The sequence below is a fragment of the Telmatherina bonti genome (assembly GCF_933228915.1).
Source record: "Telmatherina bonti genome assembly, chromosome: 22".
NCBI classification, from domain to species: domain Eukaryota; kingdom Metazoa; phylum Chordata; class Actinopteri; order Atheriniformes; family Telmatherinidae; genus Telmatherina; species Telmatherina bonti.
In genome coordinates, this window is record NC_136631.1 from 13239869 (window position 1) to 13264000 (window position 24132).

General features: G+C 43.7%; 1 protein-coding gene across 3 annotated transcripts in view; it reads left to right on the top strand.

Moving 5' to 3' along the window:
* Positions 1 to 24132, top strand: part of tiam2a (TIAM Rac1 associated GEF 2a) — a 64114-nt gene that overhangs the window by 18961 nt on the left and 21021 nt on the right. For all 3 annotated transcript variants that reach the window (XM_079261898.1, XM_079261897.1, XM_079261899.1), the window contains 13 exons: positions 2451 to 2535; positions 3714 to 4895; positions 7380 to 7824; positions 8335 to 8507; positions 8967 to 9191; positions 12502 to 12687; positions 12874 to 13017; positions 16846 to 16902; positions 21307 to 21483; positions 21954 to 22058; positions 22138 to 22216; positions 22889 to 22978; positions 23065 to 23283. In XM_079261898.1, the coding sequence (XP_079118024.1) occupies positions 3720 to 4895; positions 7380 to 7824; positions 8335 to 8507; positions 8967 to 9191; positions 12502 to 12687; positions 12874 to 13017; positions 16846 to 16902; positions 21307 to 21483; positions 21954 to 22058; positions 22138 to 22216; positions 22889 to 22978; positions 23065 to 23283 (3076 nt within the window). In that variant the 5' untranslated portion in view covers positions 2451 to 2535; positions 3714 to 3719. The remainder of the gene's footprint in view (positions 1 to 2450; positions 2536 to 3713; positions 4896 to 7379; positions 7825 to 8334; positions 8508 to 8966; positions 9192 to 12501; positions 12688 to 12873; positions 13018 to 16845; positions 16903 to 21306; positions 21484 to 21953; positions 22059 to 22137; positions 22217 to 22888; positions 22979 to 23064; positions 23284 to 24132) is intronic.

The window sequence follows — 24132 nt, forward strand, 5'->3', positions numbered from 1 at the left end:
GGAAAGTGATAGGAGACAAGTCTCAGGGGCTGTGATTTGACAGGAGGAAGGCAGTGCGATTCCTTACAACAACAAATGACCTCATAGCTTTCAGATGTCAGTATTGCAATTCAAAAAGCTTTAAATCTTGTTGTTAGCTTGTGTTATGTTCGATTATTTTGGCTGATACTTGCTCAACTTGCAGTACAGATTGCTGATTTACTCCCCAAGCATTACATGACTGTCATATTGGCCCACATGGTTAGTCTATATGTTTCGTTCAATGCCCTCTTGGGAAAATAACCAAATGAGCCCTGCAAGACTTAGGAAGTCATGCTCCTCATGCTCAGGTGGGTTTTTGAAAAAGTTTGCACTCATAGCTGCTGTTTAATAAATGCACGGTGGTCTTCATGAAAGGAAAAATTCATACAACTGTTGTTTACGCTGTGCCAAGGTGGGGTCCGTTCCTCACCGGTATCCCAGACTCAAGACAGACACTCAGTCAGACTAAACATGCAGCTTTTGTAGGAGTCACCCGGGGGCAGAAGTGAAAGAATGCCAGGTCACGGGGTGTGCCGAGGAGTGTCAGGGTGGCAGTGGTCTCTTGGCCTTGAAGCAGATGGCCTGTGCGAAGGCTTTTTGACGAGAACAGAGGCCTGAAGGGGAAGAGGGAGGGGAGACTTCAAGACTGGGTGCAGCGGTTTGCAGCTAAAAGGAAGACTTGTCTTGTTGTTCTTTCCAAACAGTCACGCAGTTCAACTCGCAGCAGAAGGCAAACGTGTGTGTCGTTGGGTTTGTGTGTTGGCACGCCTTTGAGCCTTTCATACTTGCAGCCCTGCTTTGCCTGAATAAACTTTGCAAGAAAAGCGTCAGTAGTGGCGTTGAAAGAAGGCAGCCACTGTGACAGGTTCGACAACCGGCTTTATGGCGACTCCTGGTGTCGTCGGCAGCTGCTTTCTCAACTTTTATTTAAGAATGAAAATTGTGTAGTACACCCCATTCATGTAGCGCCGTTTTGAAACATTTAGTCCTTAATTTTCTCACCTCTAGATGTACAAAAAAAGATGATTTCTGCTTAACCTGGGTCAATAAATGATAACGACATTAGCCGAAATCGGGTATTTAGAAAAAATGCCACATTTCCATCTGAGTATTAAAGGAAATTTATATGTGTAGGCTTTGATCCTCTTGTGTCCACTCATGTAGGGGAAAAAAGCCTACATATTTATCATGGCTGCAACACAACCAGCATGATAAAGATGGAAATTACTGGTATATTACAGCAGCTTTAACGGGTTGTTTCAGAATGATTCAACATCTTCGTCCTTAAACTGGTGATGAATGAAGTGAGCGTTTAGTTAATTTCCCGATGAGCTCTGTGTGATGGTTGAAGTTCATTATCAGACCTGCGTGTCTCTTGCCAATTTTCCACTGGAATATCATATGCTACTTTTTCATACTCGACCAAAACAGCTGCTGAAGGAAAGAATTATTCCCAGCATGTGGCTCTTGTCATGTTCTTCTTTTTTTTGTGACTGGATGTTTGCCACATCTTCAAACTCCAGGACCTCTTGTGCATATATATATTTTTTATTGGAATATCATCAGAAAAATCATATATTAAGTGCAATTCTTTTTAAAAAAGTTAATTTACTCAAGTATCATATTTAATTTTGCCTCACAGTCTGAGAGCAACCAAGCAAAAGCAGTTAGACAGTAATTCTGCAGGGCTGTGGATCACTTAATCCAAAAGGTTAGGGTTTTTGGCAGTGGTCTATTTACACTGTAACCGTACCCATCCTGTACGTTTGCGGCAAAGCTTTGTGGAGTTTGCACTATTTGAAAGAGTACAAGCTGTGTATGTGTAGGTGGGATTTCATTACACACACAATCGTCACACAGCCTCAAGATGCCACAAGAAGACGCCTGGTGCCTCTGTAAATGCCGCTCTTTCAGCGCTTCCTTGCTCTGGGTACAGCTCTCAGACAAATTTGGCCATGACGAGCAAATGGCGGGGGAGGCGGAGGACACGGAGCAAGCGAGGCTTCCAAGGTTTAAAAATAAACAGACTGGTAAACTATTGCCGGCTTTGAAAAACATTCCTAAAACCAGTGAAAGACAACATAATTTCTCTTGTGGCGAGGTGGAAAAATGCAACATATGTTTGGTTTGGAAGGCTGATTCAGGTCTGAGCTGCACCTTACTAAGCTTTGCTGGGCTGAACTTTATCAGCACTGATTAAACCTTTTTGCAAACCCCAGAGAAATGACACGTTTGTGTTGTGCTCAGCTATTGTCCTGATTTATTTATGTGAGAAAACAACTAGTGCCAATGACAGTCCTTAGCAAAAAGCTGGGGATTAGGTCTGCTCTGTAACTTGCACACCTGTTATCAAGCATGCAGCTCATTACACAAAGGAAATTACAGTGTGGTGGAAAGAGACTAAGTCAGCTTCTTCCTGTGTGTTTCAGGTAAGCCAGATGACGGAGGAAAGAGTGTATTTTGAGAAATGAGGCTCATGTAGAAGCCCCAGTCTAAGAAGACGCTTTCAGAGAGGTGAGGCTAACAAGTGTGGCATGTCCTTTTTCTTTTCAACATAACATATGCAAAATAATAACAGATGTGACTGTGACTGAGCAGGAGAACAGTGTCACATCCGTTTATACAGTGTTTTTTTTTTTTTTTTTTTTGGGTTCTCTAATCTGCTTGGTGAGCTAATTCAAAGACTTGAATGTGAAGGTTTTAACCTGTACCTGTTATGTAACCGCATCGCAGACATCAGCAGTTCCTTTTCAACAGCATTTCTTTTTGTAATAAAATGTCTGTCTGCTTCACATTTTTATCTATCAAATGTAAGAGTGTTGTGGACAGTCTGGAAGGAATTTTTTTCAATGCCATGAGCGTTGTCTCACATAATAGCCATGATGGCCTGTTAATATAAGTGTTCTGTAGAGAATATAATGATGTAATGATGTCGTAAGAAGACTAACTGCTGTTTCTTTAACCTTTACATATTTTTCAGGTCACATTTGACCCTTTTTGAGATACCTTAAACACCATAAAGACTTTTCCTAAAATGACCCAAAAATTTTAAATTTGACACCATTGCTCCACATTTTGCGCATTGGCACTGTATTGGACCAAATTTGACAATTATCTGCGAAGATGGATGTTAGAGCTACCAGTATAGGTTGGCAATATGGTGCACAAAGGGAACAGAAGTCATGCAGAGGTCAGAAGGTGCCACAACACATACACAAGGTCTGCACCTGCACTATACTGGTAGATCTAAAGAAATTAGATACAGGTCCATTTTGTCCCAAAATGGTTCCAATGCAGCTATAATGCAATAAAATAATCTTCAAACTAATAAATTTGGACTGTGAGGGTGTGGTGGGATGGTAACAAGACACATGAGCTGCCCATTTCAGTAACTGACATCATGGCAGCATAACACAGTGTGCAACAGGTTCTTGATCATCCAAGATGAGGAGGTTGAAGGGGTTTTAGAGAAGGACTGAAAATACATCCTTTTCATGATTTTAAATACAGTTTAAGCCTTGTTTTTGTTAATTATTTAGGATGAATAAGTTGATTTTTTTGTATCTGTCTCCTAAAGAGGTATTTTTGGTGTAACCTGTCATGCATATGCCACACTGCTTCTTTTGTCTCATCAATTTTCCAGATGTGTCATTTGACTGACCTTTCTTTTTTTGTTTTCTGTGTATTTCCAGGCCAGGATGGGAAATTCTGAGAGTCAGTACAGCATTGAGGGACCAAAAAACACAAGCTTCACCTTACTTGGAAAACAGAAGCCATATTCATTAAAGCTCCGCTCGGCCAAAGATGACGTTCTGTCACCACATACGTGGTGGAAAAACGCCCCACTAGGCTCAGGGTACAAGGGCAGGTGTGTTGGTCGCGGCTGCCTGTCCCCCCCTAAAAGCAAACAGCCTTACTCTGCCCAGCACTGTGATTATGTCTCCAAAGGAGCAAGGGGAAGCTCAAGTGAGTACCGCTGGCATCGGTCCCCCGGGTGTGGCATGCGAAGGCGGCATACGTCAGATGACTATGAGGAGAATCCTTATGGGGCTGAGATCAAGGGCCACGGATTGAATGGACACAGTGACAAGCATGAGGTTGTAGAAGAACAGAGCAGTCCAAGGGTGGTGATCAAGAAGGATGGTACTCTCAGGGTGGAGTTCACCAACAGCTCAGGCAACCCCCTCCTCCTGAATGAAGCCTCTGGTCCCGTTCAGCTCCTCAAGTTCTCGCCTAATCTGGAGTCAGCCTCCACTCCCAGCCTGCCTGGTTCCAGCGGTAGTCGGCAGGATGACCACCGCGGTGGTCCACCTCCAGCCTCTACCTCCTCCACTGCCAGAACCAGCAAGGGGAGCTCCCTGAGCTCTGAAGGCTCCTGGTATGACTCTCCATGGGGGCCAAGTACTGAACTCTGTGAGCAGGACCAACCTTGTTCCGCCAGCAGAACATTGGTGCACACCCCCATCCTCCAGCTTGACTCCTATGCAGAACAGTCCCCCATTGTAGCCATCACAGACCTGTACAGGGACCCCACAATGGCTGCTACTTTTCCCACAGTCAGGGACTTATCTTCACAGCTACAGGAGCCCCTCCTGGGCCAGAGACCACAGCGATCCTCTTTTGCATCTGTACTGGATGTTCCTCAGGAGGAGGAATGTCCACCATCCCGCCAGTACTCGTCATATACCCTGCCATGTCGCAGACCTAAAGCCCACACCATTAGTGAGGACATGGACCAGTACCAAAACCAAGCGCAGCCCCAGGGGCAGGCCGGCCGGGAGGATGGCTTTCATAAAAAAGGCTCCATTAAAAACCGCATTAGACGCTTCAGTGACTGGACCGGCAGCCTCACCCGCAAGAAGAGGAAGTCTCAGGTGAGTTCAAACGGGATCTCATGATTGTATCTAAGGCATTTGGAGTGACAATGCCGCCTGCTTTAGCTCCTTCAAATAAAAGTGTGGGCATGAGTAACAACCTGGCACACACGTCTGTCTGGCCAGGTTTTAGTTGATTTTGAGCCACAGCGGTTGTCCTGGCATAGCTGGGAACCAACCACCGTCCTCTGCTCCTTCAGAGCTACAACACCAGCTGTCTGAGGACAGGACACGGTGGGGTGGCACAAAATGAAATTTGTAAGGCAGCCAGTGCTGGGTGGTGTTGTTTCATGAGGATGGAAGAAGGGTGGGAGTGACTTTGAATACAAAGCAAGACATGGGTGATCCTCCGAGGATGAGGAGTCTGGGACTGATGTGCAGATGTCAGGACGGCTTCTTCTGGGTGGGTAAATCTGCGACATTATTTCATTTTGATTACAATTTAATTAAGCTTGTTTGTGTCTGCGTAGGTTGCAAGAGTGCTGATTTGACCTTTTTTCTCTGATTTATGATCATTCCATCACATTGTTTTTCAACAAAAAGCTTTTAAATGTTTAAAGTAAATGATGTCAGAGAGAAGTCCAAGGTTATTTCTGAAATGCTCAGTTTTCTCGGATTAAGGCAATACTCACATCGGACTCTCACCGTGTCAGGAAAGGAGTTAAAAATAAAAACAGCTTGGGTGCACGTTGCCTCCTCTTGTTTCTAAGAGTCATGTGTAGTCTGCTTTCTTTCAAGCTTTGAGTTTGGCATAAAACATTTGCTTAAACTGAGCCTGAACCCGTGTCCCTCTCTGTCTTTAAGGCTTGAAAGCAATTGTTTCTGCATTAATTCGTTTAGCTTTGCCTTGTAAAAGTTTTTAAGAATGCTGTTTGGATACTGCCAAGAGGATAGCTGTAAGCCTCTGAGAAGTTCTGTAGAGTGAAACTAAATCCAAACCGAAGATTTAACCCCCAACCCCTCTTCTAACGCTAATGACTGACTTATGGTCGTGCTTGTTTTTTGTGTGCAGATTTTCTGGGCTCCCCTCACGTTCCTGAGAGAATAAATCTGCTAATAGGGATTTGTGCTCAGTCGCTTGGGTTTTGCTGCAAGACAAAAGACAGAATAGAACAATTACAGTATTCAGAAGGCATTTTCTTCTTTGCTGGTGGAAGAATTTGTGAGCCTGTTTTTGTGTTCAAACAGCAGGATTATCTTAAGTGAAATATATGAGATACCTGACCCTGCTGTGACAAATGCCTATTAAACTGGCTGTATCCATTCGTTCTTCTCCTAAATCTCTTACTTGGCGTTACACCATTCTAATTTATAACCATGTGCTCGTGCTTAAGTCGTTTGTGTGGGAAATGCTTGAATCTATAACTTAGGTTGTCAGTTTTCCTCCCCAACAAATGAAGTTGGGGTAAACCAGCTTTGTTCAGGTGATTTAAGAATAAATAGGTGCCTGACAAGGTCTGCAACAAGCCATTGGACTGAATTTTGGGGGTTATGTTGTTGCCAAACTCTTCCAGTGGCTCTTTTCGACAGGTTAACTGAAATCAGGCGCACATCCAGTGTTGCTTCCCCTCTACCTGAACTTTTGGATTTAAAAGGTCAAACCGTGACCCTGATGCTAAAGATCAAGGACCAGCTGCAAATGGACTGGGGAGGGGGTAAACCTGGGCCGTGCCAGCTAAAGAAAACTAGGAAAAGCTTAAGAAAGGCCCATCCTGTATACCAAATATGTTTCCCTACAGTTTAATTCTAGAAAAACTTTGTTTTTCTTAATGGTGAAACAAAGATGGAGTTCAGGAGGTTCAGGGAAGTGAAGCCTGAGCTCTATGCTGTTATGTGACCGAATGTAAGAGGGAAGACTTTCCTAAAATACACACAAAAAAAAGGAAATATGGTAATGGCATGAAGCATGGATTAGGATGGAGAACACATAGACGGAGCTGAGTGAGACGCATGAACAAAACAAAAGACGGGGAATAAACTCTGCCATGACGATGCATGCTGAGCATCTGCGTGTTGAGAGTGCTCCCCTCTACTACTGAGGGGGGAATCAATGCTGCAATCTAGTCAAGTGTAGGTAGGCTGTCATTAGGGATGAAAGGGTGCAATTCCATCAAGTGTTCATTTGGGGAATTGGGAAGCCACATCAGTCCTTAAATGACGTGAAATTGTCTGAGCCGGGAGGGTTCCAACCTCCCAGGTGCCATCACAGGAAAGCTGGCCCACTTTCTCAGCGTAGTGAAAAATTTAGTGACTTTGAAGTAGGTTTGAGTAGTTTGACTAGATTTTTTCTTTTTTTAAAATATAAGTTTCAGAGAGCTTCGGGGCTAATTGAAAGTTTGCATTCTGGCTCAGTGTTGGCCCACAAATGCTTGCACATACAGAAGTGTGAATATGTGAGGACATGGAGGATGTATGAATTTTAAACATGAATTAAACAGTAATATTTTAGTTACATTCTTGTTGGTCACTTTCCTGCCTCCTCAGGAGTCCAGGTACAAGGACCTAAGCGATCCCTTCGACAGCGGGGTTGACGGCCTGACGGCAGACACCAGCTCCCCTTCTCAGGTGTCCAGCCTCCTCTGGTTTCCTGGAGCATCCAGGGCCCAGTCCTCAGGAGCCATTCACCAGACAACCAACGATGCCCTCCGCCAGAACATCTACGAGAACTTCATGAGGGAGCTGGAGACCGGCGCCGGACAGGGTGGAGGAGACAGAAGAGACCCGTCCACGGGCACAGAGGAGGGAGAAAGCAGCAGCGAGTCGGCCGAGGGCTCCCTCGAGCAGCTGGATCTTCTGTTTGAGAAGGAGCAGGGGGTGGTCAGACGGGCCGGTTGGCTCTCCTTCAAACCCCTTATCACCCTCCACAAGGACAGGAAGCTGGAGCTGGTGACCCGCCGCAAGTGGAAGCAGTATTGGGTCACCTTGAAAGGTAAGATGTAAGCTCATCCCTCTGAGACTCTGCCAAAGAACTGACTTGTGGTTTTAGAATAATTGAGAGGTTAAATAGATTATCAAGATTATCTCTCCGGAATTTAGTTTTGACAAGTAGATAAGTTCCTGTTTATTCTCAGGATTTTCCTGACTATATCACAGTCGATGTTTAGTGACTTCCCTCTTATTCTAAATTCCTCAAGAGAGTGGTGCCGTTGCTTCTGGTCACGGTGATAAAATAAAGCAACCGAATGAATGCGGTTCTGCTTTTTATGAAGTTTTCCACGGCATTTTTGTCATTTTTTTGAATTTCAAGCGGCCTTGTGGGAGCATGTAAAACTTTTTTTGTTGCATCTTTGTTCACTACAAACACATTTCTTGGCTTTTTTTTTTTTTTTTTTTTTACAAAGACATTCCATCTTTTACCGCCTGGAAGAATCCTCGTCAACTTGTAACTTATTTTTTTTTTCAGATGTTTATATCTTTATCTATCTATATTTTCCCCCAGGTTGCACATTGCTATTCTTTGAAACATACGGTAAAGGCTCCCCAGAGCAGGATTTGTCGCCCCGCTACGCCCTCTTGGCTGAGGACAGCATCGTCCAGGCTGTTCCTGAACATCCCAAGAGGGAAAATGTGTTCTGCCTTAGTAACTCCTTTGGAGACGTCTATCTATTCCAGGTGAAGCACATCGGTTGACTCTGCTTAAATCTGTTGCTCTTTACTAGTAATGTTAATTCCCCAGAATAATCATGGAAACATTTTATTATATAGCAATGAATTAATTGAAATGTGGAGGGGACACATCCATGCAAGGAACTAAGGGAAACCAGGTTTTTAAAGACAAAAACAACCGTAGTTTCATCCTTTTTGTTTTCTCATTGTCATGGAGGATCAGGTGATTTCTCATCCAGATTGTTGCCATGGTGATAACAGCAATAACCATGACTTGACAGGGAGAAATGCGTGTTCATGCTTTCTTACAGAGGCATAGTTAATCAAGCTTCTATTGATCCAGTGACTGAGTAGTAGAATAATCCAACAGCAGTGCACTGGCTTCTGATCTCTGAATCCAGCTGCTAAATGGAACTCTGGATTGGCGCTGCTCCATCAACTTCCTGTCTTTCGTTGCCCTTCTAGGCCAGCAACCAGACCGACCTGGAAAACTGGGTGACAGCCATCCACTCTGCCAGTGCCTCCCTGCTGGCCAAGCGCCAGGGAAAGGAGGATACCGTGCGGCTGCTGCGGAGTCAGGTCCGCGGCTTGCTGCAGAAGATCGACATGGATGGGAAGATGAAGAAGATGGCCGAGCTGCAGCTGACCGTTGTCAGCGACCCCAAAAACCGCAAGGCTATTGAGAATCAGGTTAGGATGACATTTATGTTGCAAAACGACAGGAGTTAAGATTATAGAAAGGAGCTGCTGGAAAGGTGTGATGTTTGTCAACATTTAAAATCTTCTGTGTGGCAATTTTTCTCATTGTGCCTGCAGCGGCTACATCATGTGCCCTACTTAATTTTCCCTGAATGGGCGACTGTGGTGACGAGCTGGTGCTTTATTTTTGTCTGTGGGCGGGTAAAGTGGCCTAAATGCATCAGTCCCTAAACGCATCTTGAGGGGCTCAGGGGAGCAACTCATTCCCCAAGCATCAGATTGGGATTCCAGATGTTTCCTGGTAATGGGCTCTCAACGTGCATTATCCTATCCCTCCTTCTCGTCACTGCCTGGGGGGAGAATCCAAAGCACTCAGCGCTGTGCTGTAGCCTACATACTGCAGATTTGAGGGGCAGAAAAAGACTCATACAAATACTTTTACAAGGAATTAGCGTTAGGTAGGAGTGTGGGAAAATCCAACTTCGTCTATCCTTAAGTTCAACTGATCAGGGATTGTAAGTGCCTCTTAAAGCTCATTTATTTGTGAAATGTTCTACAGTTTTGTTTTATATAAAGGAGCTCAAAGTAGAAATCCTGAAGACTGAAAAGCTAACAGAGATGTCACTGCCAGACTACCAGACTGACTCACTCTTATGTCTGTTTCCACTTAGTGAGCATGCCACCTCAGAGACACACACAGAGTCGGACTGAATGATAGGGTCAGAAGTGGTCTGGGACAGGACTCTGATAGAGGCGCCTTTAGGCTGATGATAGATTTAAGGTTTCGGTGGGGTTGTCTAGCAGCAGCAGCAGGGCACTACTTTGATGTGTCTGCCTACCCCCACCCTATGTCTACTGAAATCAGTGCCAGTAGACTTTGTTTGAAGTCCACCATTGCCCCCTTACACACACACACACACACTCACACACACACACACACACACACACACACACAATAAGGTCAAGTTACATTAAAGGAATTATCATGCATTTGAGCTTTTATAGAGAGTAAGGGACAGATGTTGGAAAGGGGGGGAGACATAAGAAAAGATGAGGATCTGCTGAGCTTAATGGCTCTGAAAAGGATGTAAATATGTTGTTCACGCAGGCTACATGTGCTCAGACATGCCTTGCTTTTCACTGATGTTAGTTGATTGTTTCAATGGGCCGGTTGAAACTTGCTTGATGCTTGAAAGAAAAAGATGTGTAAGCTTTTAATGAAGAAAAAAAAACGGTAATCAGTGATTCACTCGAGGCGTGAATCATCAAATCTAATTTTACGCACTATACTATTTTAGAACATCCCCAAATAGTACATGGATTTTTGAAAGCTGACAAACGCTGAAATTCAGATGGCGTGCTAATCGGACGAATGCAGGAATTTTGGGCCATATAGTTTCACAGGAAGATGAATTTTTTTTTTTTTTCCAAAGCAGCAACTCTTCCAAAGGAGTTTCTCTTACATTGTCAGTTTCTGCTCTTCTATACTCCGCTTCAAACCACTCATTAGGGTTCAATCACAGTTCCTTCTGTTTTATACAATGGCCTAAGAATAGTAAACGTAAAAAAAAAAATCTCTGTTTTCTTTCTATGTCTGAGGATTTTACATCTGTAAGTGGAAATTGATCAAATTTTAGAACAAAAGCAGAACTTAAAAAAAACCAAAAAAAAAAAAACCCAAAAGTTTAAGCAATGGAAAGAGCCTGCAAATCCACCCTGTCTGTGATAGCTCAATCGTCTTTGTGCTAATCATACAGTGCTTAAAACCACTGTTATCCAAACTGGAATAATGCCTTTTAGCTATAAGTTTGTATTGGTTTTTATTGCATTTAATCTCACATATTCCTCCGTAGTGCAAACTGATTGCTGCTAATTACCGTCCCAGTTTACAGTTAAAGCGAGACACTCTAATCTTACTGACCTCTGGCCAAGTGACAATTACAGGATGATGCTTCAATGCAAAGGAGACAAGCCATCAATTTAGCAAAGTGACTGAAGAGAGGATCTGTGAACTTTAACCACTAAAAGCTACTGGTCTTATAGGCTGAGCTGTAGCTGGGGAACTCATGAATAAATTGAGCGAGTGTAGAGCTTTATTGCGTGTAAAGTTGAAAATGCTTCGCTTTTTCTTTTAAAAATTAGCTTCAAGGCAAATGCTTGAACTGTCGGAGACATTTCTGCTTCGTAGAAGACAATTTAGAGAAAACTGCCGGCTTTAAGTCTTACCCTGCTGCCTTGGCAGAGGTGTTTGTTCTCTTGTGTGTGTGCAAGCTTACATAAACTACTTAACCAAAGTTTATGAAATGTGGCGGATTAGAAGAACACAAATGACAGGGAAAAAACCCCCCCAAAACCTGACAGTTCGAGTGCAATTCTAGGTCATCATAAAATTGTAAGACTTTTTGCCGTGGCCACAGTCTGCACCCCCCGTCTTTTGTTGTTCATTTCTCAGTAAAACAGATAAGTCTTGCAGTATGAAGAATGCACATTCCGAGGTCTCCTAATGGTCCCAGTCCTCAATGGGAATGTCTGAATGCCGTTGACTCAAAGCTTGTTAACCAAGGCCACCTGCACCGTTACATACGTAGTTTATCACAGTGTGGATTAGTCCCTACAGTTTTCTCTTTGCATAGACTCTATTTTAGATGTTTGTTTAAGATGATCATAAAACGCCACCCTTGGGCCCTTTCGCAGCTTGCTCCTAATCCCCAAGAATGCAGTCGACATGAATGGAGCCTAATGGGGCAACGCCACAGGGTGCATTTTTGTATATGAACTTGCAGTACAGATGAGACCTATTAAAGTCAGTTGTTATGGTGGGGATGTTTAACTTGAGTGCTGTCATTAAAAGCAGTCTCCAGCCAACAAAATAACCACTTTCTTATAGCTTACATAGTGCAAACAGGGAGAGGAGAAAGCAACTGGAAGTGGGAGTGAGTGGAAGTTGGACTGGTGCTCTGCTTAACATCACAAGGCTCTCAGGACCTGCATAAAAATGTGATTTGGATTTACTGCACACACACACACACACACACACACACACTAACACACTCTTGTCTTTGCTAGATATGCAGTCATCTGTCACTATCAACCATCCACCAAGTCATGCCCTTACCCTCCACCAACATCTGCAAGCAATTGCAACCAGAGTGAAAGCATTCGCCTGACCCTGGATCTCCTCCTTTCATTCCCAACCCCCCCCCCCCCCCAACTCCCCCACCCCTCCCACCATTATTACCATTCAAAGACCAAATTCTGATTCAGAACCAGAACTGACAAAGTATTACTTCTCCTCTTTCAGATCCAGCAGTGGGAGCAGAATCTGGAGCGGTTCAACATGGACCTCTTCAGGATGCGCTGTTACCTCGCCAGTCTGCAAGGTGGAGAGCTGCCGAACCCAAAGAGCCTGCTTGCCATCGCCAGCCGACCCACCAAGGCCACCTTAGGACGCCTGGGAATTTTCTCTGTCTCCTCCTTCCATGCACTGGTAAGAGAAGCTGCAGAGAGCAGATGAAGAACTAAAGAGCTCCAAAACAGAATCAGAAAACCTTCTTCTAATCAGTAGCACATCTTGCATTCGCTCCCTCTGGGCTTTGATTGAAGCAAAAAAAACCCAACTAATTAAGATGTTTTGATTACATGGAATATTTTTGCTGATTGCGTATCTGCTCAGATCTGTTCCAGAGACGAGGCCACAGTCAGGAGGCGCTCGTTGTCTGTCACTTGCAGACAGCGCAAAAGAGGCCTGTTCTCCTCGCTTAAAGGCCTCGACAACCTCACTAAGAGAGGTCGGGACAAGAGACCCTCTGCCTCCCAGGTATTGGTTTTTTATTTTAGAAGGTCTTTGCAAACACCAAGAAGCACCAAACCTAACATGTAGCATGCAAAAGTCCTGAAACTCTGGTAAAAGTCTCATTCATTGGCATCCAAGCAAAGCTCAGTTTAAACCTCCGTGCAATTAGTTGAGCATGTTAATAAAAACACGAAAACAGCACTGTTTACTTAATCGCTTCCTTTCAATTTTTCCACTTCAAGCAAACTTCACAAACACATGTCATATGGAAGCAAAGAGAATGCACACAAAGTTGTTTTTTATCACTGTGGGACAAACACTCTGAGCTAGCTGCTAAGGAGTAGCAAAAGACCAAAGTTACCAAGTCATAAAACATGGGAAACTTTTTGAGTTTTGTGGTCAAAAGTTTTAGTTTACTTAAAATACTCTGCTAATCTGTTCGCTCACTACCTTTTATTTGCTTTAAATGACTCATGAAAGCCCTACTGGTTTAGATGTAGATGAAGTTTTATAGTGAAGTATTTACTCTTTCTGTGTTCTACTGTCCTGGGCTTCACCTGTTTCTGGATCCTTCTGGTTTTTGCTGATTTTCATTGAAAGTAATGTGGTTTTCAGAGATAACTGTTTTAATTTTCAGCTGTTTTTACACATTTTTTCACTCTAAAAAGGCAAAACATGTCTTGTTTCTGACACCTCTGTAGTAAATTCATATGTCCCAGTTTTTATTTAAGGTCAAAATATACATACAGCCCTTGCAGTTGTATAGATACACTTAATTTATTTTGAGTTTATTGTTTAGAACAGAAGAAATGAGCCCAGTCAAGAACAGGTTAAAAGGAAACTGTACATTGTATTTTATTCAGTCCATGCAAAATGTAATATTTTAAGCAGAGGTGATAGAATCCCAAAAAAGATAAGAAGACTAAAGATTACATAATGAACATCGTGCCAGGATCGTTGTACACTTGTCTGCATTAAAAGCCTGACGGCAGCACTTCAGCTTTGAGGTGACACTGTGTAATCTCCACTGAATCCCAGAGTAATGAAACACTTCAGGAGGCCTGGATTAGGAGGTTTTTAACGCGGAATCGCCCACCTTTTGCATTTAGCAGCAGGGAAACTATTCACTCATACGCACTCAGAACACAAGCAAGGAAATTGACAAGCATGCGTGCAGACAAGGTTGACACATTCTGTATTTGCATGCAAGCAATTCGCTCTTTGGGGAAATATTGCTTATATTGATATTCACCCTCTTAGAGCATGTTCTGCATATTTGTTAGAGAAACAACCTGAAGCCATGTTGCCGTTTTGCTTACATGTGTGTAGTGTGCTTGCATTGACATGAAGAAGAAGAAAAAACACGAGATTGTTCTAATTGTGCAGCGCTTTCAGCACATTTTACCCACAAGGGAGTTTTTATTCATTAAAAGCACATAAACTTGCATCCCTCCCACTTTTTTTTAATGAAGTTTGAGTGCAAACCACCCTTCAGCATAAAACACTTGGGAGCATTCCTCACCCAGGTGCAAGAGGGTGGCAGGGGAGTCTAAATCCTCTCAGATTAGTAATTGGGCTCATGCTGGCAGCTTGTTTATCAATAGAGAAATCCACCACTCTGCGCTGAAGGTAAAGCCCCTGGAGAATACACAGGAAGCGCTATTTTGCTCAAGTACTTCGCAGAGCTCTGCTTATTGGCATGTTTTCATGCCATGACCTAAGTGTGATCTCTTTGTTTTTGAGCTAACGTGGCCTGAGCTAATCGTAAGTGATTCCTCCCCCCCTCCCTCCACATCTGATTGCTTACAAAATGTTCCCTCCCTCTTTCCCCCAAACGCCGCATCTATCCCACCACCTGTGCCGTTATGTATTTGTTCATGCATTGGTGCGCACCTGTCAGCGTCCAGGTATGCGTGCACGTGTTGTTTTTTTCGTGGGAGCTCCAGCCGGCCAGCCTAATGAGGCACCGTTACATTTCGCAGCGCAGAAGGCCGAGGTGGCGCTGCGGCACACACATGAATTATTAAAAGCCATATGTGGTAGATGGCATTCTCCGCTCTCTTCTCAGCCCCGCAGACACCAGCAGATGGTGGGTGTAAAGATGCTAAATATTAAACAGCCTCTCTTTATTTTGCTTCCCCAGGTTTCCCCAACTCTTACATGCTCTTTTTTTTTTTTTTTTTTTTTTTTTTTTTTTTTTCCTGTTTTCTGGTTCTTTTAGTCTTCACTCAGGGGGCTAATAAGGAGCAGTAAATAGCTGCTTCCAGGGATTTTCAGAAGGTTAGGTTTTCCTGGACATCTGCTGTTTTTATTATTTTTCTTTAGAGTGGGAAATACAGTTTAAGTTCTGTTTTTAGGCTTCGAGGGGGAATTCGGTTTTGGCCATTTTGAATGACATCATCAGTACTTTGGCTGCTCTGTCCTGTGACGCTCACAAGAGACACGTCTTTGCCTCCGAAGGGTTTGGACAGAGATGCTGTCTCAGGAGCCAAGCTCTCCTTCTCAGATTTTCTCAGTCAGCATTCTTTAAGGTATCATCTCATCTTCCCTCTCCTTCGCCCTTCCATTTATCCCCCCTTTTGCCCCAACTCAAATGCTGTCTTTTTAGCTTCTTTCCCCCCCCATGCGCATTTAATCCCTTAAACCTCACATTTTATCTCCCTCTCTTGCCCAGCTCTTCTCACCATTGTCCTCTCTTTCAAACCCTGTTTCTCAGAGCTTAAACATCAGAGCGTTACCCGGCGGTTCTTCTCCCACAATTTCCATACTGACTCATCTGTGTTGACGAAGCCTAAATCCCGTTTCGTACTGCGACGCTCTGCTCAGGAACCTTGCCCCAAAGTCATGTCCCCCTCCACCTTTCTTCCTTCTCCTTGGTTTCTATTCTTTCATCCATCTTAGTGGAACTACAGTTGGGAGCTGGCCGTCAGTCGACTGTGGGAAGTAGGCCAAGGTCTGAGGATTTGTGGGAGACTTGGTAAAGCTTTCTAAAATTAGACAGTTTACAGCGAAGCAGCGCTGTTTACAGGCACTTCATAAATGTGCTCATGCTGGGACTGAGATTGTCTGCAGATCCGAGGTCATACAAGGCATCTTAGTGCCATGACAGGGAATAAAGAGCGGTTTTTTTTTTTTGGTTTTTTTTGCTGGGATTGTTTTTATAGAAAAGGAATCTTGAAGCTTGCCAACTCACCAGTTTTAAACAGAAACTCGGATCCCATCAGGAGGAGAAAATCCTGCCTGGCTCATTCGGTTTGTTGCATAATACGAGCAACTTTGCCTCAAAACCTTTTTAAGAATCAATGTCGTCCCCCCCCCCCCCCCCCCCCCCCCCCCCCCACACACACACACACACACGCACACACACCCTATTTAACGAACTGCTACAGCTGATTTATATTGAAGATGTATTGACATAGAAAAACTCAGCACGCCTTACTGTCACAAACCAGAGAGGAGGTTGAGGAAACGAGAAATAATCCAGAAATTAATCAAGATACTTCAGCACAAGGGGGTGGATGTAGATGGGGGGGGGGGGGGGGGGGGGGGTTGCAGGAGGCATGGCTTGGCCTCTCATCTTGTCAAACTGTTTCCTTCTTTCATCCCCCTGCAACACAGAAACCATTCTGCTCACACACACTGTAAAGTTCTACCATTGCACCTTCAAAGGCTGCAGATCCCGTTTGGAAGGACTATCAAAGTGCTGCTCTCTCCACAAGTAGTTTTTAATTAACTACCTAGATACGAGCGCTGTGTGCGAGTCTAATATTGTGTTGCCGTAGTAACGTTTGTGAGTCAGTCGGTGTGGTGCCCCTTCGTCTGCGCATCTAACCATCTGCCTCTTGATTTCAGATTTTTGAGAGCGTTGCTGGAGGTCAGACGTACGCCCTGCCTCCCAGAAGCTCCGAGGTGAGTCAGAAAATTCAGTAATTTTTGTCCGTTCTGCTTTGTGGATCTCTTGATGTACCTTCAAAAAAAAAAAAAAAAAAAATACACAACTGTCAGAGCCAACCTTTTTCACACTTGTCAGATAGAGCGTGAAGTATCCATGACAGAAATAGGTCTTCGCTTACTTCGACCTCTGCTGACTTTCAAGGCTTTGATACCATGCTGTGTAAGATATTGTTACACATAGCATGTGTGTGTGTGTGTTAGGGGATTAAAAAGCATGTGTGTTTCTGCCTGAGTACATGACATGTTCAGGTTCAAAGCAGAGATTCCTTTTCATGCTGATCTGCAGGTGTCTGCAGAACAAACGCAGCATATCTAACAGGAGAGGTCCACTATGCATAACCTTAAAATCCATAACTGTACCATAACTCTATGATATGATATGAGGGTAAGGTGAGCGTGTTGAGGTATTGACAAGTGTGTGTTCTGACCATCTGTGCAGCTGGACTTTGAAAGATTGAGTTGTTGCATATCTGCTTCACTGAAGTGTGAAATACAGCTGAAACTGTGCTCCAATTATATGGAACCTTTAAGATCAGCCTTATTAATTTCTCACATTAAAGCGACAGTGTGAATTTTTGGTAGATTTTTGCATTTTGGTGCCCCTAATAAAGGTTAATTTAGCATGTAGGGCAACAAAGGCTCCAGGAACGTACATAATGATGATCAATGTGCCATCAAAAAAAAAATCAGCAGCAAAGAATTTTAATGTTAACATCCAGGCAGTCTTTTGCAGATTGGTTATTTTGTTTTGGGGATCAACTGGAAGAGGTTTCCATGCTTTAATATTCCGATAAAACCTTGTATATCTCAGGACTTTTTGTGGGCGTCTGAGAGAATTTTGGCTCCGTTTCATAAAGGTTTTCTTTCTGAAAGGCTCATTCTGTAGGTGCTTTGCCAAGAACAGGGAGGAACATTGCAGCTTCTGTAGTGTGAGGGATGCCGAACACGGTGACGTAGACATACAACAGAACAAGTCGCCTTCAGAAATGCAGTTCAGGGGGCCGTTTCTTAACATAAGGTATCGAAATTGTAAACGCCCCTTTCAGGCCCAGAAAACTGCATAACACTGTAATGAGAATGGAAAAAACTCAAAACGAATATGGCCTCTTTTATTTGGAAGGTATGATTTGGGCTGAAACCCAGTCATTGATGGGAATCAGGATTTTTGAGAAGTGAGAGGCTCCTTATTCTGAAGAAGTAGAAATCAGTAGGATACTCATGTTCTTTTTTTTTTAATTTAAAACAAAAGGCCATTGGTCATTTATTTCTGAATGAAAATACTGTAGTAGTTGCAGGTGCGAAAGTCTTGCTTCAGTCAACATGTACACCAACCCTTGGATAATGGATATTTTATTAGCTATAGCTAGAAGTTAGCACCAGTTGCTATAGTCCAGCACTACCATAATGTTCTGAAGTCATGCTTACAAAGGAATTATTTTCCATCACAGCCTAAAGTGGCATGCCATCCTGCTGTAGTAGTCTGCAGAGTTGTTTCTTGTTGCAATGTTTGAGGTGTGTGTTCCATCGCAGATAGCGCTGTAGTTACTGAAGCTGCTCCGCTCCTGCAAATGAGATGGGATTCCAAGGCTAGTTTTGTTTGTTTTTAACCTCATTGAAAAGTATATTTAGACTCATTCATTCAGGTCAAATTCTTCTAAATCAGCTATTTTTTAGCTAATGGTTTTCAAAAAGGTAGGTTTACATGCTGATGTAGGCAAATGTTTCCTACGCAATCAGAAATTAGATTTATATGAAACAATTACATCTTGTTTCTGATGACCCCTCCTCAATAAAAAAAAGAAAAAAAAAGAAAGAAGAGTATTACTTCTAATGAAAATGAAGCTCTGATGGATGAGCATAATGGGCACTTTCAGACTAACCAAAGTGGGTGTTATGAAGATCCCAGTTTAACAGGATGCAGTGATGATTCATAGTAGGAGTCTGTGGTCAGTGTGGTGAGTGTTAAAACTGCCTTTTATTTAGAGTTTAGAAAAAAAAAAACGTGTAGCAGGAAGTGGCTTTGAGAAGACAATAAAGGCTTTTCATTAGGTCAATGCTTTAATGTTGATTTAAATGCAGCAGCTTTCCTTTCTGAGTGTTTAAACATGACTTAGTGTGACAGAAGTACAGAAAATGGGAAATCATAAAGATCTATTTTGACTGAGTGAGAGGTTAGCAGTGCTGCTTTTTTTTACCTCCTGCACATGAACTCTTTCATTTCTGCCTGTCGTACTACTTGGGCCTTAAATCCTGAGAATTACTCTAATAAGCAGTCGTCTTCTTCTAATCCTTTGCAGTAAAGTCAAGTAAAGGGTGCATCTGGTGGATGCATTGCTGTTGCTTAAAGGGGAGAAACAAGCGCCTAAATAGGATGGATTTAAAGGTTTTTCAGCGGTCTGACTGTAGAGGTGAAATATCACAGAGTTTTTCTTCTTCTCCTTCCTCCCACTCCTTCTGTCAGCAGTGGAGTGAGTTGATATGTTTTGACTGCTGGAAGAAAAAAAAGTGACAAGCTTGACTTGCGCCACTGTCAATATAGTTGCTAAATTTATGCATTTTCACACTTACAGTTGAAAAAGTGTGAAGTTGTGTTTTAATCTTTGTTTTTTTTGTTTTTTTTTATTCCTCTCCTACGGACAGAGTGACATCCTGTTGGATGGGTGTATTTTATTTCACTGGCTCTTGACCAGCGCGCCATCACCTCTCATCCATGAAACGGTGATCCGCTGCCTCCCAGCGCGCTTCGCTACCACTGAAAACACACATGCTGCTGTAATTGTAAAATTCTGGCCTGGAGCAGTCAGATTTGCTCGCCTTTGTGGGTGCCCACTGTTGTCACCTTGAGTGTGAGACAGCTGAAAGGAGAAGTTTGGGTGGAGCTTTAAGGAAACAAAGAGTAATACTTTGTGGTCAGAGTGTCCATTCGGGGCATTGCCGTAATATGTGTTGCTAAGAGGAACAGCGTCTTTTATTCCACGTTCCATCGTTAGAAGCTGCTGGATAGAAAGTGGTTCACTGGCAAATCATTTCCACACTTGAGAGGAAACTCTGAAGTATTGAAATATTTGGCTGAGATCAAGCGTAAATAGCATCCACACACTTGCCACACAGCCTGCTTGTTGAAGTCCAGCGCGTGGCTGCACTGTACGCTTGGCAACCCCTCATGGAACGTTGACCTGGCAACCGTCTGTCCTTTCTTCAACCATGAATGAGTGCACAGTCTTAGTCAGCCCTTAGTCAGGAAACCAAATTTTAGTTTTTCCGTTTAGACTGATGTTACAACGACACAGATGAGGTTGTTAAGCGTGATGGTTGCTTTGAGGCTCTTTTTTTTTTCTTTTTTTTTTTTTTCTTTTTTTAAATCCTTGTAAGTATGACTTCACATCCCAAAAGTTGCAGGAGTGCTTGCTAAAGCGGCACCTTGTGCGAGTTTTAACCAGAAACATGGGTTGGCTTGATTTTTGGACAGGCAGACATCACGTTGTGATCTTCAGAGTAGCCCTGCTCATGTGTGTGGAGCTAAGAAGTGCTCTGAAGCAGGAGACTTCTGCTTGTCCCTTTGGGCTGTTTGTCTGGCAGGAGAGGAAAGTCTTTCACATCTTGTGGTGATTCATCAGCAGCAAGCAAGCCGCCACCAAAATGGACAGAAAACCTCACAGACATCATTTAGAAAACCTCAGTCGCAGACACTCTGACACCAATCATCATTTTAGGATCCCTTAAAACATTTATAATTGTCCTCTTGGTCCCATTCCTCAGTTCAACTTGATATCATCAGTGCATATGGTGTGATGGAGCCTTTCTTCATGATCTAGGGCCTTGATAATTGTGGGTTTTCTAAGGCTGCACTGTGGTGCCTCCCCCAGCCCCTCATTGCAGAAGTGGCGCTTTCCCTCCAGAGACACAGAGTCGCAACCAAAAGCCCCAAATGGCTGCCTGTGAGGCCACCCCCCCCCCCCCCCCCCCCCCCCCCCCACCTTAATACCCAGCTCAGACCTCACTGCTAATGCCACAAATAATACAACACATAATTTAAAAAAAAAAAAAAAAGGCTCCTTCGAATCTTTGCAGATATCATCTGGATGTCTAGACGTGCCAGTTGGCTCCTGCCAGTCCTCTTGTGTACACGGTCATTATGATGTCTATAATGTGGAGCAACTGCCATCTATATCGTCAAATGAATTTCTGAAAGGCTAATTGTATGATATCTTTGCTCTGCTGCTTGAACCAACGCCAAGCAGTTAGACTAATGGAACTGTATTGATTTGTGTGCTGTGACTCTAAGCAACTCCCTCCTTTTCTCTGTTTGCCTCTCACCCCCTTCCTTTCCCCTCTCTCCTACATCCTCCCTCCTTCCAGAGGCTGGATGTACTGACCAGCATCTACTCCATGTCGCCCCCTGAGGGTGGTAATTGGGACAGTATCGGTGGCACCTCAGACGTGCAGAAGTGTGTCCACATGCCAGACGGCCTGACAATCCAAGTTTCCATCAGAAGAGACCAGACAGCTGCCGACCTTCTCTGTGCAGCCTGCAAGGTTGGGTTTCAAAAATCATGTCACCATAGTGAAAGCACACCATTTCTGACAGCTGCAGCAAAATAAAAAAGAAAACAAACATAATGTCAGTTGGATTTAGTTGTCTAATGTGGATATCCTGTCACACGCAAGTACATGAACATGTGATTTCATAGTCGGATGACATTTTCTGAAACATCCGGAGCTGCAGATATGGATGCATTTTGCCAAAAGAAGTAACATAAACTCATCCAGCGCCCAATTTCACTTTGCCTCGTTGCATGGATGCACATAAATTGACTCATGCACACATAACATGCGTGCTGTCCCTTGGGGAAAGCGTTTTTATGTTTTATCACCAAGTGTAAAGTCGTGAATAATTCACACCAAAGCTGGATAGCAGCTGCCAGGATAAGTGTTGGCGCATGAAATATGTCAGATTACTTGGTGCACACAGGCCGATGAGCATTAAGGAGCTCTTGTGTAAACAGGTGAAACAGCTGGACCCGGGCTCTCACTGCCTCCGAATGCACAGGCGAGCGGGACAGGACATGGAGGTGCGACACGTTGGCCTTGCCGAGCTCCTTCAGGATGTGGTGAGAAGAGCAAGCATGCACAGTCCAATGTGGACATGCAGAAATCTATTTAATCTATTTGTTTCACATCACCCTTTAGGTTTGTGATCAGCTGGAGGTGGTCCCAGTTCATGTGTTTATGCTGCACATGAGAAGGCCGAGCAGCACTGCAGACTACGGTGAGTACGTTTCCACCTGGTCGGGGGAGTGGCTCGATGCTTGCTAACAGGAGTACGTAAGAGGGAGCACATAACACCTATTCTGGCCTCCCTCAACTGGCTGCCAGTGACCCACAGGATTCATTTTAAGATTCTTTTATTTGTTTTTAAATTAAATGGTCTGGCCCCTCCTTACCTCTCTGAGCTCCTCCACCCCCACACTCCTGCCCGGTGCCTCAGGTCACCTGACCGGCTGCTCCTGGACGTACCGAGGTCCAAACGGAAGCTCAGAGGAGACAGAGCTTTTTCTGTTGCTGGTCCAAAACTGTAGAATGAGCTTCCCCTCCACATTAGACAAGCCTCCTCCCTGTCCATTTTTTTAAAATGCCATCTTAAAACCCATTTTTATTCCTTGGCCTTTAACCCAACGTAAGACAGTCTCCGGTCAGTGTGCCGTATTTTTAGTATTGGTTTTTACTTACTTTTTATTTAGTTTGTTTTATTGTTTTTATTCCATATTCCTTGTATGACCTCTTGTTTTATTGTGTTATTTATTTGTTTTCTGTTTTTATGGCCGATTGTGTACAGCACTTTGTTTCGACTCTGGTTGTTTTAAAGGGCTTTATAAATAAAGTTGAGTTGAGTTGCCTTGAAGGTGCTCATGATATATATTTTTTTTAATCTTCCTCTTAGGTTTTGCAGTAACGGGACACATAGACAGCCAGAAGAACAGCAGGATTATTGTCAGTGAAGTACTCCCTGATGGGCTGGCGTTCATCGAAGGTACGTGTTTGCTTACTTTGTTTTTAACTCCTATAATCGCCAGTTATAACAACACACATGGTCTGCCTTTCCCTCGATGCACTCAGGTCTTCGTCCGGGCGATGAGATCCTGGTGCTGAATGGCCGGTGTGTGTCAGGTCTGGACCTGGCGTTGATCCAGACTCTGTTTGCTGAACAAAGCCTTCACCTGAGGGTGAGGCGGGATTGTCCGGTGGTGCCGGCTGTGGCCTCAGACTGTGTAGCCCCTCCCTGCAGATATAATCAGGAGGTTAGCAGCAAACACCACAGAGCCAAGTCCTCATCAGGTGCGTTGACCTACATGCACCGACAGTTTATATTAACACCAAACATTTAGTCGAGGTCATTACTTTACTGTACATATGAAGAGTTATCAGTTAACACTTCAGGACTGGATCTGTTAGTACCCATAATGCTGCGTCAGGCCTTTACTGGTTTAACACCTTTAACGTGAGCAAATTGCCAGAAACGGCCTCGACTTTTAGTTTGATTTCAGTTTCCCTTTTCTGATTTTTTTTCTTGGATCTAATATTAGGGTTCTAGTCTGCAAATTAATGTAAGTAAAGGTTTTGATCCATTGCTCAGGTTAACAGCATCTTCTGAGATGACGGGTAGTTATGTCACCTCAACCACATGACAGCTGCTCCACTTCCGTTTTAGTTTAGATCTGTACTTCCTAAGAGGTTGCACGCTGTCTCTCTTTACACAGGAAAAACACTTAAATAAGCAGCGGTGGGGGGTGCTTAAGTTAGGTTTAGCTGTTCTTCCTGTTCAATCGGAGGGGCCACGATGGGCTGTCGACTGCGGAGGGCTCATTATTTTTATAAATGAATGTTATCCTGTCAGTTTGGTTTAATATCACCGTGGATGCGAGGTGTCAGAACTGAACAGTAAGGTCATCCATGTCGCTGAACAAGCACAGCTGATGCCAGCTGGTAGAGGTGCAGTTTGTTGTTTAAGGTAAGGAAGGTTCATTCTGAGCAGAAGTTCATTGTTTAATGTTTTGTTTTCTTGGTTTTTAAAGAGATGCTTGCTAAGTTAAGGGTATGACACGCAAGCTCGAACACACGATGTCGCGCATTGAAGACATGAACCTAATCACATCCGATCAACAGATCTGCTCAGCTGACTTGTAA